The following is a 15024-nucleotide window of genomic DNA, read 5'->3' as shown; positions in this document are numbered from 1 at the left end:
GGAGGCTAGCTGATCACAGAGCGAGGGCGAATTATTTGACAACTCGAGGCAGTGGGACAATGAATACGGCAAATCAGCTCTGTGGAAGCCCGCAAGGTGGAGGTAAGTGCATGAAAGGGAAAAAATTGGCATCCACCCGAATTGTAGTACAAGGCTACAAAATATGGGGTGATTAAATGTTAACAACGCATGATGTGTGCATAAAGGAGCGATTAAGTGTGCATTAAGTAGCGACACAATACCCATACAGCTAGTCTTTAACAGCTGTGCATTGGGAAATCATTCTATGACCCATTCAGTACCTGCAAGTTCGGAGTCGAGGTCTTTGTCGTCCCAGAAGTCGCTGTCATCCAAGAGGTCAGTGCTCTGTAGCTGGTGCTGCCGCCGAGTCATGGCCAGTTGACGGTGGAGCTCTTCACGGGCTTGCAAGATTGCATCCTCGGGGGCCCCTACACACAGTGCACATCATCATGCTCATTGCCACACACAAGACTACAAAGAGATCAAACAGTTTCAGTTGTCAACCGCATCAACTTTTTATGCAAGTAAACACCAACAGGATCCACTAATGATTCGCTACTAACAAGATCAACTGCCAACAGGCAATTGTGAACAAAATCAACTATCGACCTAAACAGCCAGAGCCGATTATCAAGTGTCAATCTGATCATCAAACAAGAGGAATAAGAAGACCAACAACAAATGGTGTTCATCTGAAATGCAAAAATACTGCCTTTCTTAAAACATGCATAAACTTGAAGACTGAAATTCCTATACCTACTATGGCATTGTAATCTTAGTCCTGATCTCATATCTTATCTCCAACAATTATCAACTAGAATTACATGGCATCATTATCCACACAGTTTATCACCTCTACTCACATGAATGAGCAATTACAAGTACTCATGAACAGTAACAGTGTTATTTTGTGTGTGTGTGTGACAAAGGCCATTTATTCCCCTTTGTTTTAATGTGCATTGTTCTTTTAAATCTTGCCTTGAGTGTTCTTTGTAGCTTTATGATGGTGTTATGTATTAAATATTCTGTGCAAAATACATCTTTGAATTGTACCCACATGTGTGAGGGCCACACATAAGTGGCCTGCAGAATTTCAACAGCATATACATATATAAGTAAATAAATAAATAAATAAATAAATATGCCACTGCAGTAGAACCTGGTTGATACAATTTCCCAGCGCCAACATTTGGAAATGCAAAAAACAACTCAATACACTTATCCTTCCTTTGTATCGGTTAATACGTTCTCAGAAAACATTATCTTTCAACACCAACGTTCAGAACATCACCAAACTGCAATTGCATGATATGTTTTCTGGCTGCTAGATCCAAGAAAAAGTGCGTAGCATGCACGATCGAGAGCAGTAGGTGCCCGGCTTGGCAGCTTCTCTGCAGTACACGCCTGCCCACGTCATGTGAAAATGCCGGCACAAATTCGGTTTCCCCTTCCAGTACCAGCAAATGTCCTCGCATCATCACATGTCGCATCCACAGCTATCGCTACCAATCCTATCGCAATAAGTATCTCCACCTGTCTGTTTCACAGTGCTCATGGCATAGCACCGTTGGAAGTGTACTGCATGCTTTATGTAGGCGATAACCGAAGCGTGCTGCTGTTCCCTGTTGCAGATGGCACAAACTGAGTGTCACGCATTGCTCTGGCAGGATTTTATTCTGACGTCGCCCACCAGCTTGATTTTGTTTCGGTTTCCTGTTGCTGTTTAAAAAAACTAAATGATAGAAAAACAACAAAGGGTGTATTGCACTGATCGGGACTCACGAGCTCAACATGAGCCAGTTTTTCATGTTGCAACGATTCTCACCAAATGGGCTCATAAAATGTTCCTGCCAAAATTGCCTGACTGAAGGAGCTGCTCAACCTGGCCAAGTTCGAGGTGCACAAGTGTAAGCTTGTCGAAGCCGCAAAAATGACAATGCACATCTTGAGCCACTTGGGCCCCACCAGCTCAGCTCATGTTGGTGTCTTGTGCTGCAGTGATTCACACAATGCTTCGTATTACGTAGATGTCAACTACAGTTGAGGCAGCAAAATTTTTAAGCGAATTCGACTCGTATGTTTTCCCAGGTAGTATGTCTTCTCTCGTGTTTTTTTTTCCAAAACCGTGTGCACACTGTTCTACCCTACATTACATGACAGAAAATTACGTAATTGTCCAAACAACCCATAACAAAAAAGTAGGACCGCTTAGAAATTCAGCAGAACTTCATCTAATACAATGTTGTGACTGAAAAAAATTCACGAGGAATATTCACGAGGAATTCACGGCACGGTTGTACTGCACGCAAGTTTTTTACCACAATTGCAAAGCTTTTAATTGCACGTACCATGCTCGATGGCTGCCTTGAGAGTGCCCTCAGGATGGCAAGAGCCATGAGGGTTTCGCACAAGCCGCTTGCGGCGTCGCGCATCATCTTCCCAAGCATCTAGCCGGAGAAACTCCACCTGGCCATTCTCTGTGATTCGATGTGAGCTCCCTTTGGAGTTCTGACCCCAAGCTCCATGGCGGTTGGTCAGAATGTTCAGCACCTTCTCAAGTGCCCGTGCAGCAACTAGGGAATCACGACGCCGTGCTGCCGTGATAAGGTGGTCACACATCATCTCTTCCTCCTTGCGGTCCACAGCAGTCTGTGCACACAACGACTGCGAGAAATAGGACACATACCGTGAGACACATCTGACACCTAGTTAGAACATGGAAATTTCAATTTCCACTGGTAGCATTATATCATGGTCATGGATCATGCAGGGCACTAAATGAGGAACTGAAGTTTAGTTAGAAGTGAAATCTTTAGTGGGAGCCCATTTAATCAGGGGCAAGCTTGCTCAGCGAAAACTTGTGCCCTTGTCAAAAGAGTAAGAATGTGTCAGCATCTCATCAGTACTTTGTTCAAGCAATATGAAAGAGTGGTGGTTGTTTACATGTGCATAAAGTATCACAAAGAACGAATTTGCAGATAAGAAGATTATGACATATACAGTCAAACCTCAATACAATGAATCTCAAGGAACCGATAAAATCGTAATATTGAAAAAAATCTTATTCTCATGGAAAATCGTAAATGCAACAAAAGCAGTCGCCAACCTTTGCTGGGAACGCATCCGCAAACGCGTAAATGTCTAAAAGCACGGAAAAAAGCACCGAGTATTCAGAAATGAATGCACACGTTTATTTGAAGAAATGGTGCAATCCCCATGCTTTTTTCGAGGGTGCAGTGGAGAAAGAATACCACCTTTTCTTGCAAAAAAATTGCCCCCGCTTTTATTTTTCGTGCTGCTTCCACAGCTTTTCGTGAACGTAGAAACGAACGTCTAACGTTTAAAGCGAGCAAAACAGCCCTCCGAGAAACGTGCCGAGGTACCCGGTTAATGGAACAAAGACGGCAAGGGCCGACGAAGCGCGATTCTAAATGTAGGCAATGCCGACAGGGCAAACATGCGCTTAAAGAATGGCAGAAGCACAGAGAAATGCAGGCAGGCATGTGTAATACTGTACTATTATGCCCAATTTCACCACATGGTGAATGACAAAATAACTCGACAGCACACAGCAACAGGTACCTCAAATTCAGCGTGCTTGAGAACGTCGTCCGCTCGCATGCGGTTGAGGATGAACTCCGCTTCGTTGGCCACCCTGACAATGTGGTCTTTCATGGCGTGGGAAAGCAGCCTGAGCACATTTGAAAGAAAAAAAACAAAACAGCATAAGTTCAAACAAACATATATACCACCAATGAGTTTCAATGATAATGGAGCGAGAGAAAATATCCAACTATCATCTATTGTGTAATCCTATCGAATGTTAAAAATTGCTTAAAAAGAACATTTCAATGGACTCCAGGCTGTCTTGAAGTCCTCTGGTAAGTTTTGTAAACAGAAGTAGTGAAACTCTTTGCAAGGTTGCCATTTCCAATGTACTTCCTAAAGTGTGCTTGGACACCCACATGCTCATTGCCACATGGCTGTCAACAGATCAAACAAGTTCAGTGGTCATCAGCATCAACAATAAACACACACGCATGCACGCGCGCGCGCACACACACACACACCCACACACACACACACACAAACACACACACAAACACACAAACACACACAAACACACACACACATGCACATGCATGCATCCACGCATGCATGGAAAAAGAACTTTTTCTTTCACTACGGTGCGGTGGAAGAAAAACTTTTGTTTTTACTTCCTTCACTGCATGCGTGGTTGTAGCTTTTTCCTGCAGAAAACCCAACTTACAGAGCCATTTGGCGCAGCATGGAGTTCTATTTATTGAGTGTGGACAAGATTTTCGTTCAATGTTAAATGTACATTCTTGCTATGTTTTTTTGCTGAAGCTTCAAAATGTTTAGAAATAGTTCTATACTATAATGGAAATGGGTTTGATATAGTTGGGTTTGACAATATTATGTTTTACGATTATTGATGTCAAAAGCTATTTGGTTGCTGAAATGTGGCAGAATGTGGCAGCTGCAACTGAACAAGATAGAAAAAAATAATAGCTGCAAAGGCAAGCAGCCATGGCACATATTTCTGCATCTTTTTAGCAGAAAGAGGCCACATGCCAAGCTGAATGACACCAGTTTCAATTGCTCACATGTGCCAGAGTAGCCACAATGAGTTGTACTGACGTTTATTTTCATGGGTATCAGACTGCTCAGAAAATGCAGTTTTGCACGATATTAGCATTACCCAAAAGTAAGTGTTCCTAAAGCAGCTAGTTATTAAAGTGAATAGCTTTCTCTGGCTCTTTCGCCTATTTTCTTAGATGGTGGTTGAAGGTTGGTTGTGGTGGTTGGACTTGCAATGGGCACATATCTTGCAAAAGCATTTTGCAGGGCATGTTCATCACCGAAAGCCAACTATGTATTATAGTTTATAAGACGCACCATCTATACGACCACCTCTGATGCACTGGTTAGCAGCTCTATTCACTAAATAATTATTCAATGAAACTCGAAACACTACCTAAATATCGTCACCGCAACATACATGCCTACAAGCGCATATTTTCTTTAATAAAGCAAATAACTTTCTTGAAGGGTTCAGCTTTTCGCTTGCATTGACAATCATCATAGATAGTTTCTGCAGAATTTCTTTTTCTCAATACTTGGCATGTCATTTGTCTTGAGCTTATGGTAAGAAGAAAAGAAAACCCAAAGATGAATCTTTCCTGCAAGTGCAGAAAGGTACATGATATCTGTACTGACCTTCCTTCGTTGATGAGCTCGATAAAGGCAAGGCCAGCATGTTTCTGCAGTGAGTTCTGCCACTCCTGGGAGCACAGAAGCATCACTAGCTCCACCACTGAGGTGCTGTTCTTGAACGTGCTAAGCCCTGCCATAGGTTGGTTGTTGGGAAAAGCAAAGACATCAGGGCCTGATTATTTCTGCCATAACATGACACACTTACATATATTATTGCATTATAAGAGACAAGTGAAGCACTAATTAAAGAGTATGAAGTAGCATGCCTCTCTTGTGTTATAATTTGAAGACTCATACTTTGAACTACTATGCATCTAGTAATAAAACATGGTACAATAAACTTCCGTTAATTCGACCCTAAACAAAGGTCCCGAGCGTGCCCAAGCATTTCTATGGGCCCAAAATTTAATTATTTCGATCCTAAAAATTACCTTTGCCAGATAATTCGAACTTGACCAGTCAGCACCACATACCTTAGCAGACAGCAAATGCATTGAACATACATCATCCACCGCCGAAAACACTAGTTTCCGGCCTGCCATAGGAAAATTTTCAAGCAATAACCGTAGCTCACAATGTCTGACTACTGTATTTGCCCGATTCTAATCCATGGCTTTCTTTTTTTTTTTTTCCATGAAGATTCGGTGGAAAATTGCCTGCATGGTACAAGTAGACACAATATCACAACCGTCCTTGCAGCGTTTGTATGCTTAACACAAACTTATTGTGGCAAAGCTGACTTAAGAAAACTGGCTGCCTTGGTGCAGCACATATTAGACTCTTTTTTCTTGCTAAGAAATAGGGCGTGCAATATATTTCTACTTTGTTTAGGAGCTTTAATGTTATCTCTACATTAGGTTTTACGTTGGCCACATAGGAAGCAGGCTCATGTTTTATTCTGGGGCGTGTTAGAAATGGGCAAGTACTGCCAGACTAATCAGTGGTGTGTTCTGATGTTTTTCTGTATCTTGTTTAATTTGACATGCTGAATAATTAGATCAATTTCATCAGTCCCGTCAGGATTGAATTAATGGAAGTCAAATGTATTAGCCATAAATTAAACATACAAGCCATAGTGGTGCTAAGATATTACGAAGTAGCAAAAGTTGGAAGCAAGATCCTGTTCTAATAGTTAGCTTTAACATGTTGGCTATTAACCCTTTGCAGCCATGTGAATTTGCCCACTTTGCAGTTGTTCTGGTGAGGAAGGAATTCGCATGTTTAGGATGCCATGTATAAAAAGCAGTCCTGTGAACCAACACATATTGATTTATTTCAGAAAATATTCTTTGATTCTAGGGCTCTTGTACAGTGTACATCTGTCCAGAACCAATATCTTTTGGTGTCCTGAGGAACCTGACACAGGACTAAAAAAAGGGCTAATCTGTCCATGACTGTACGCACTTCATTTGCCGGCCCACAAACGCTTAGGTGAGGCAGCGAACATTTTTGTAACTGTGCTTCTTAGAGACTTCTCCAACACAAACTCGGCAAAAGTTCTCAGCATGCTGAATAGACTCGATGCTCACCTTTGCCTTCGACAAGAAGGTCCTGCCCATGCGAGCCGACGAGCGTGCGCGATAGGAAGGGCGCGAAGTCCACCATGATCTCACGAAGCAGCGGGCACACGCTGCCGAGCGCGCCCTCCAGTTTCTGCGTCAGGCTCGCCTCACGTGCGCTCGGTGCCAGCCCACTTTCCTCGCCTATTTTGCTGGTAGCCACTGGCGTCATCCCGCTCTCAGGCACCTTCATGTAAAAGATGGCAGAGTTGAAAATGACCACTTAACATGCACTCACAAGCAGGAGTAAGCATGATAGGCTTCCTTTTGTATCCCATTAATATTTACTAAATTGCTGCCATAGGCGGTGTTTGAATACTTATGGCACAAAGTATTGACAGGAGAGAAAAAGATTTAGGTACAGCTCTGTGTTACGGTATTACTTGCTCATGGCATTTTATAAGCAGTATGCAAAGTATTCCATTATGATTAAGTGCTATCCGACTTCATAACTCTGTAAAAAAGTTCTGCATGTGCAACCGTTTTGCATGGCCTGTGAGATCCCAGTAGAACACTGCGGCTATAATGCAGCTCACTGTACACGAGCTGAAATGCACAACTAAAGCAGTGTTTATTCTACTGCCCCCAACTTACAGCCAGTTCTCAAAATACCAATTTGTATCAGCTTGAGAGGGTAACAATATGCAAATGACAGGTGCCAGATATGATTGATGACAGAATGTCCAGTGTGTTTCGACACTACCTATGGGCTTCTTTTCCTCATCTGGTGATTGAACACCTGGTCCATCTGGTCATTGCTATCCTTTTCTGTGCCCCACCACTGCACATATCCAACCTATTCTGGCTCCCGCTTCACTCCCCCGACATGTTCCATGCATTTTGCATGCAGCAGCTCATTCATTTCTCTGACAGGATTGAACTGTTCATAGCTGTGGGTGCACTGTTCGTGAATGGTGCGAGTGCATGGACCTTGCCACAGACACATCCTTTAGGCTGCAGCAAACATGTGAACAAGTCTCACGTCAATCTTTTCACACCTGAAACTGTGAACTCATGTTCAAAAACAAATAAAGTGGAAGAATGACACGCAACATGCTATTCTTAAGGATTTGTATGGTACAGACTCCAGCCCAAGCTCTTTCACTGTAACCTGCTCGAAGGCAAAAAGCACTGCAGAGGCACTCCCACGCACAAAGTGGCAACAATTTCATTCTGGGGCCATACCTTGTTGAGGCCATTGAGTGCTGGCTCCTGGGGCACGAGGATCGTAGCCTGGTAGTTGTCCAGAGGTTCCCCTGATCCATTTACCGCTTCATGGTGGTAGGTGGTGGCTGCTACAGGGTGGGCAGGGTTTGGCACTGGAGACTGCGTGACGAGAAGACAATGGGAATTACAAGGAAAGATCTGGCTAACACTTTCAATAGCAAAACAATGCTATGAAGCAGCTTGACACACTCCGTGGATCGTAACAGGTGTGCAGCCAGGAAAGGCAAGCCACATGTTTGACAAAGAAATCTGTCCTGTTCTGGAAATCCAACCAGTGACCGTCAGCAGACTGATCCAGTCACTATATGAAACGAGTTGACCAGATGGCCAGTGCACAAAGTTTTGCAAGAATTTGGCGCTGGAGTGCAACCTACAGATGATGTGGGCTGGTCAAATGTGCAGTGATGCAAACAGACATGTCCTCAATCTACGTGTCCCTCTAACACCAGCATCCCAATAAGGAAATAGACACACATGGCTACTCTGGGTAACTCTGCACCTTGCGATTTTCTGCAAGACTACAAAGAAAAAAATATACCTTGCAAATTTCAACAGACATAAATTAGGAGAGAATGGGTAGTTTTTCATTAAGTACTGTATGTTACTGTGTAAAGGCCCCAACTGCGTAAGAGCTGCACCTGTAAATGAATGAATAAATAAATGAATGAATGAATGAATAAATAAATAAATAAATAAATAAATAAATAAATAAATATGTCTTTTTGGTGCCTCTACAGTGCATAGTCTGCAAGAAGGGAGCTTGTCATCTAAACATACGCATTATTACGAAATTCCTATCCCAGTGCCCCATGGCTTGTTCCATTGGGTTTTCCGCTTTGCAACCCTGTTCGTTGCTTTTTGTAAGCAGTGTACCGTAGTGCATCACTTTGAGTGCGCGTGAATTGCACAAAAAGAGTTTCCACACTTTGTATGCACATCTGTGCAGCGAGCTTTCATCACTCCCATGCTGCCTGAATTGCACGCAAGTGCTATTGATTGTAACATTCCATTTAAGTTTCATGTGAAAACCCCGGTAGCTTTTTCATCATGTAACTTAGTGAATCTATCGAGCTGCACAGTAATGATTTATATGGAACTACATCTTTTCATGAACCTTTCATCCTAATTGACTGAGCAATGAAAGAAAAACAGGCGATTGCAAGGCATCTGGGCACCACATTGCTTTGACGTAAATGCAGTTCATGGCTTGCCATCATCGTGGTTATAATCTTGCCCCAGCAGTCAATAATGGAAGTCGTTGATGTCTAGGTACCGGTCGCCACTGTTCAATGAAGAAAAACTTTTAACATAAAAAAAGTTGTGCATTTTACGCCAAAACTGGCTTTATGAAACCTTTTCACTCTTCAGCATGTGTGTCATCCACAACAATAAAGCACATTGCTTGCTTACTTGAGTGATCTTTCGGCATTCTTAAGGGGCAAAATGTAGTGAAAACAAAAACAAAAGAAGACCTCTACTCACTGTGGAAATGATGGCAGCAGAGGAGTGAATGTTGGCCAGGATACTGGAGTCCATCTCTTCGACCACGATCACCTCATCCCGCTCCCCGTCTTGACCGTCTGACCATAGCACGGACGCCTTCTCATTGGCTGCATGATAATGGAATAGAGATCACAGTAGTTTATATGTTTCGATTTTATTTCATGTTTACCTATGACATGCTCTGCATTCAGTAGAAACTTGGACAAAAGATGCATTTGAAGCCCCACTAGAAAAAAGCAAGAGCCCAACAGCAGCAACTGCCGCTGACTGAATTGAGTGTAAGAAGTAAACCATTAGTACAGGAGTACAGAGTTGGGCAGTGATTTAAGAAAATAAAATCAGGTATTGTTACATGCATCCAACATGATCACATGAAGATGGTTTTACAATTTTATCTAGTGCAACATTTCTGAAACTAAAAAGCTGGGGACAGGGGAATGACAGGGCATGTGTTCATGTGTTGTAATTTATCTTTAGTACCACATAAATCTATACACAGGGCACACATCTAGTGATGCACTACAGATAGCCAACAACGTTTATGGAAGGTCTAAAATGTCTTTGGTATGGTATAATACATCTCACAAATATTTTTTAGCAAAAAGGTGTGACTGTGCTTTCTATAAACTGAGTTATCTACAACCAAATATACCTACTAGCACACCCACATGGCCTTTTCCTACTTTTCTATGTTTTTACTGCACTCAAAGCTGTACAGTGAACCAATGAAACACAATTCCCATAACGCACCAGCCATTAGCATGCCAAACTTTTGCAGTAGTGTGACCTTGTGGTGGTCATGTGACCTTGTGATCTTCCAATAAGTGACTGTGACATGCATCTGTGTGTCTTCTTTCAGGTTGTGCCCTTGCCCACAGAAATAAACCGAAGTCGCATCATTCACTGTTGTGCTCTGCTTTATCTCTAGTAGGTTTAATTGATGGTTGCAGTCCCGCGACAACAAGCGTCATCATGAATATCCACATATGCATCGCACTAGCTGATTGGTACATGCTGTTTGCTCGACTGCCCTTGGCGATGTTCACCAGGTGGTTTTGCACATTTTCCCATGACAATCCGCTGAGCTAGCGGGTGCATAAACTGTTATGACAATTCAAGGAAGCTTGTCTCAATTCCACGAGGCACAGAAAATGCAGCACAGTGGAAAGTTTAGGTTGGCCCCATGTACAAATGTGTGCAGACTGAATGTAGGCTTATGGCATTAAAGACCACGTTATGACAAATCTTAACAAGGGCTGCACCAACCAAAAGCAGACTATAGAAAAGAAGAGGATATTTGTTATGGGGTACCAAAAGCAGATGATGTAGCACCTTCTATAGCCCCTCCTGATGCAGATGTATGTGAAAAATAAAGAATTAATGCTAAATAGTGGCTGTCTGGTGTATCAGCAAATTCAATGTGCAAAAGGGGGTCAGGAGACAGTCACCTTGCGCCTGGGACTGAGTAAGGCGCACGGCTGTTGTGCCATCGGAGGGCGGCATGGGGGCGGGATGAGTGACATTTGAAGATGATGAAGGGGGAACCACAGTTGCAGCTCGCTGCTGCTGCTGCTGCTGCGTCTGTGGCTGCTGCGAGCAGCAGGAGGAAGTGGACGAGGAAGAGGAGGAGGACGAAGGGGGCTCCAGGATGTCGCGGTACTTGGACACCATCAGCACGGAGATGAAGTAAACCACAGCCAACGCCAGGAACTGCGCCTGTTTGGTCTCATCCTGTGGAACGGGGACAAGGAGTGAAAGTAGCAGTCAGTGTCATGCTCTTCCAAGACACTTTTTCTTTTTTGGGGGAGGGGGGGGGGGAGTGGGGTGAGGGGGCATGTTACGTGTACCAAAGTTCCACATTCCCAAGTTGCCTTGCATTGGCAGTCCTTAGGTGCGGAGGACGAATAGAGCTTTAGAACTGAGGCAAATGCAGTAGTGTTGGGCCATGCATCTGATGGGCTGCTGCAGTGAAAACAAAAAGCTTTACGAGAAAAAGATGAGCTGCTGCTTATAAGAAATGAAAACAATAAGACATATTAGGAAAGGCATAGCCTAATTTTTAAAAAGAAACGTCCTAAAACTGTATTACTTCTTTACCCCAACTTTAGAAAGTGCAGGTGCATCATTCATCAACCCTTGCAGAACGCATCTGTCTAAGCATACCATGTTTGAGACGATGTAAAATGTTGCTTAGCACAGCTTTAACAAGCTTGTGGATACTGCAATACAAATACAAATAGGAAGACGAATAAACACTTAAGCATGTCCTTGCTGTGCAGGAGATTTTTCATAACCAGGGGCTACCATTAAGAATCTTGGAACAAGTTTGTGTATGCACTTCTGCCATCTTGAATCATCGATTAAGAATAATGGGAAACCTTCGGCATGCACACTTTGTTTTTTTATTTTTTAGTATGCCAGCCAAAACCTTATCCCTTTAGGCCTACGAGCTCTTGAATCGACAACCGCTATAAAAAAAAGTAGTGATTTATTATTGGATTTTTTTCATGTGAGATGAACGAAAGTGATGGCCTACGTCATCATCATTTGTTTCTTACAAATATAATGAGTTAATAAAAATTGGGTCAGATTTGGTGCTACAGTAGAATCTCGATGATACGAATTCCTCGGGAGCACGCGAAAATTCGTATCATCCCGAATTCGTATGAGCCAAAACAAGCCAATCTCGACATGATAATGAACACAAACTTTATTGGCCACAGCTACTTCCGGCCGAAAAAGTCAGTTATGCACGCTTGCACTTTTTTGCCCTCGAGGTCGTTGACGAGACACGCTTGAAAGGCATAAAATCGTGCAGCGGTTTCGTCGCTCACGTTGCCGGCACTTACGGTGCGGCGCAGAACATCGAGCGCGTTAAGGCTTTCTGACGTCGACGGCAGCTGATCGCACTCGTCGGCGTCTTCACCATCACTCTCTGTCTCGACTTCATTCACTTCGTCGACCAACTCTTCAATTGATCTTAACCCGCAGGTCGCGACGTTGTCGTCCGCGGTGACGAAGTCGTGTGCGGAAGCTTCAGTTTGTAGACTCCCCCAGCCTTCAATAAAGTCCTCATCGGGCTCTTCATTTTCTCCCGTCGGAGCCGCATCCCGTCCCGTTTTAAACCCACATTTGCGAAAACAGTTCGCGATAGTGTCCGAGGTCACATTATCCCAGGACATGGCCAAAAAATGCAACGCATCGAGCAGGCTGATCCGCAAATTCTCGTCTTTGCGATCAATCTTTGCCAGGAGACGCCTTACTAAAAGTCCTTTGAAATGATGTTTCACATTCCGAATTATTCCAGCGTCCAATGGCTGCAAATGGCTGGTAGTGTTGGCAGGCAGGAACCTTACGGTTACGTTGTTGAAGGTCGTTTCCTTTGGGTGCGCCGAACACTGATCCAAGAAAAGCAAGATCTTTCGGTTTTTTGCAGCCATTTTTCGATCCAGGATCGTGAGGAACTCGCGGAAAATTTCCGCTGTCATCCATGCTTTCTTGTTACCTTTATAAAAGCAAGGTAAACGTCCTGCCGATCGAAAGCACCTCGGCTGTTTGGACTTGCCTATCACGGTAAGCTGAAGTTTCTCTGAGCCGTCGGCATTCACGCAAAAAAGGACGGTGATTCTTTCCTTACTTTTTTGGCCGCCCTGGCAAGCCTGGCCCTTCACACACAAGCTCCTCTCTGGTTGTAAATTGAAAAAGAGGCCCGCCTCGTCAGCATTAAATATGTCGCGCGGTGCATAGTCCGAAATCAGCGCCGGCAGCGTGCTCAGCCAGTCGCTGACAGCTGACTGGTCGACTTTTTTTCCTTCACCGCTAACGACTCTGTAGGCAAGTCCATGCCTCTCTTTAAAACGATGCAGCCATCCTCCGGAAGCTTGGAAATTTTCGATTCCCAGGGAAAGCGCAATGTTGTCCGCCTTCTCGCGTAGCACCTTGCCGTCCACGTTGACGCCGGCCGCTGTCACTTCGCCAAACCATGTCAGCAGGACCTCTTCCAGCTTCACGTGTGTAGCCGTCTTCGCCTCTTTGACGTTCACACCGAAGTGCTGGGCATTCTTCATCACAACGTCTCGCTGCCCAACAATGGTGCACAGCGTCGACGGTGCTATGCCTAGCTCCTTCGCCAACTCGACACGTTTCTTCTTCGGGTTGTCGTCGACCTTCTTCAGTATTTCAATTTTCTCCTTAAACGAAAGGGCCTTCCGTTTTCGCGACATGTCGAACAGCAAACGCTTCGGTCTTTCCGCGCGCACTAAACTTCCGCCCGTCAGGTTCAGGTAGTCCACGTTGCAGCGTAGTTATCGAAACGCACAGGGCAGCAGCAGCAGCGAACACTGAACAAACGCATGCAGCAGCAGCGCGCAGCTTCCTGTGATGGCGATGGCGATTCGGCTTTTCCTTTCAGATCAGGTCACCCTGCGCGAAAGCGCGGCGTAGCGAAAAAAAAAAAAAAAAGCTAGCGTACGCCGATGGCTGCCAGGAAATGGGCGACGCAGAGTTGTCAGGCACGTGACTCGCCCTGGCTAGGCAGGTTTCGTGCCGAGCCATGTGCCGAGCGCACTTTACGCTACGGCGGCGGCATGGGTGGCGGCGGCGACGTGGAGGTGAAGGGAGGCGTGTGGAGAGGAGGGCCTGTGGCCGCTGCCGCTCGGCCGGCAGAGGGTGAAGGGAAGCGGGCTTGAAAAGACGTGGAGGTGAAGGGAGACCGGTGTGGAGAGGAGGGTCAGTGGCCGCTCAGCCAGCAGAGATTGGAGGGCAAGGGAAGCGGGCGTGGAAAGGGCCAGCTACCGCGCATTAGCCGTGGTGGCTACTCTCCCCCTCCGAGACCAGCCGCGTCGCCCCGCTCGCGTGTGCCGGTCATTGGCGCGTTCGTATCATCCGCGAAGGCTTGAGAAACTGTTCGTATGATCCCAAATCATAGCGTATTCTATATAACGTAGACCATCCAAAACACTTTTGAAATTCGTATCATCGCGAAATTCGGATCACCCGTAATCGTATCATCGAGATTCTACTGTAGGTGAGAGGCATCAGTTCGATGGCTGCTGCCATGTTAGTTTATGCTAAGCTTTTTGGGTGACCCTGTGCCCTAGGCTATTCTTTGATTTTCAGGTCTTCAGTCAACACGAACACAAAACCCATGATTAGGCTTGGGTTCTGCGCACGTGCCCCCTATTTTCATGGGCCCCCCAAGTGCTTAGGTCCCCAATTCTAAACTAGCTATTGTTTGAGAAGCACTACCCCAACAGCGAGAATCTAGTGCAAATGGTACAAGCAAAGGTGACATACGTCTCTGTAGATGACAGCTCGCAAACGGTTCACATCCATGTCCTGCAGCAGCTTCTCTGGGTCTCGTATGGGGCTGCTTTGACCGCCAAGATTTTCCACAATGTTCTGCAGAGCATAGCAGGAGAGACACATTCTAGAGCCACAGCAAAAGAAAAAAAGAGTCTGCAATGACCCCAAGGTA

The 15024-nt window shown here is 44.8% G+C and overlaps 1 protein-coding gene across 2 annotated transcripts in view; it reads right to left on the bottom strand.

The window, feature by feature from the left end:
• The window catches only part of rg (A kinase anchor protein rugose), a 342944-nt gene that overhangs the window by 176026 nt on the left and 151894 nt on the right, over positions 1 to 15024 (bottom strand). For both annotated transcript variants that reach the window (XM_065426861.2, XM_065426862.2), the window contains exons 28-36: positions 14844 to 14948; positions 10997 to 11279; positions 9528 to 9655; positions 8004 to 8144; positions 6789 to 7005; positions 5263 to 5389; positions 3604 to 3712; positions 2370 to 2685; positions 303 to 449 (exon numbers count right to left, since the gene is read on the bottom strand). In XM_065426861.2, coding sequence (XP_065282933.2) covers positions 303 to 449; positions 2370 to 2685; positions 3604 to 3712; positions 5263 to 5389; positions 6789 to 7005; positions 8004 to 8144; positions 9528 to 9655; positions 10997 to 11279; positions 14844 to 14948 — 1573 coding nt within the window. The remainder of the gene's footprint in view (positions 1 to 302; positions 450 to 2369; positions 2686 to 3603; positions 3713 to 5262; positions 5390 to 6788; positions 7006 to 8003; positions 8145 to 9527; positions 9656 to 10996; positions 11280 to 14843; positions 14949 to 15024) is intronic.

Source organism: Dermacentor albipictus, chromosome 3, assembly GCF_038994185.2.
Source record: "Dermacentor albipictus isolate Rhodes 1998 colony chromosome 3, USDA_Dalb.pri_finalv2, whole genome shotgun sequence".
Lineage (NCBI taxonomy): Eukaryota > Metazoa > Arthropoda > Arachnida > Ixodida > Ixodidae > Dermacentor > Dermacentor albipictus.
This window is presented reverse-complemented; position numbering and strand designations above follow the sequence as displayed.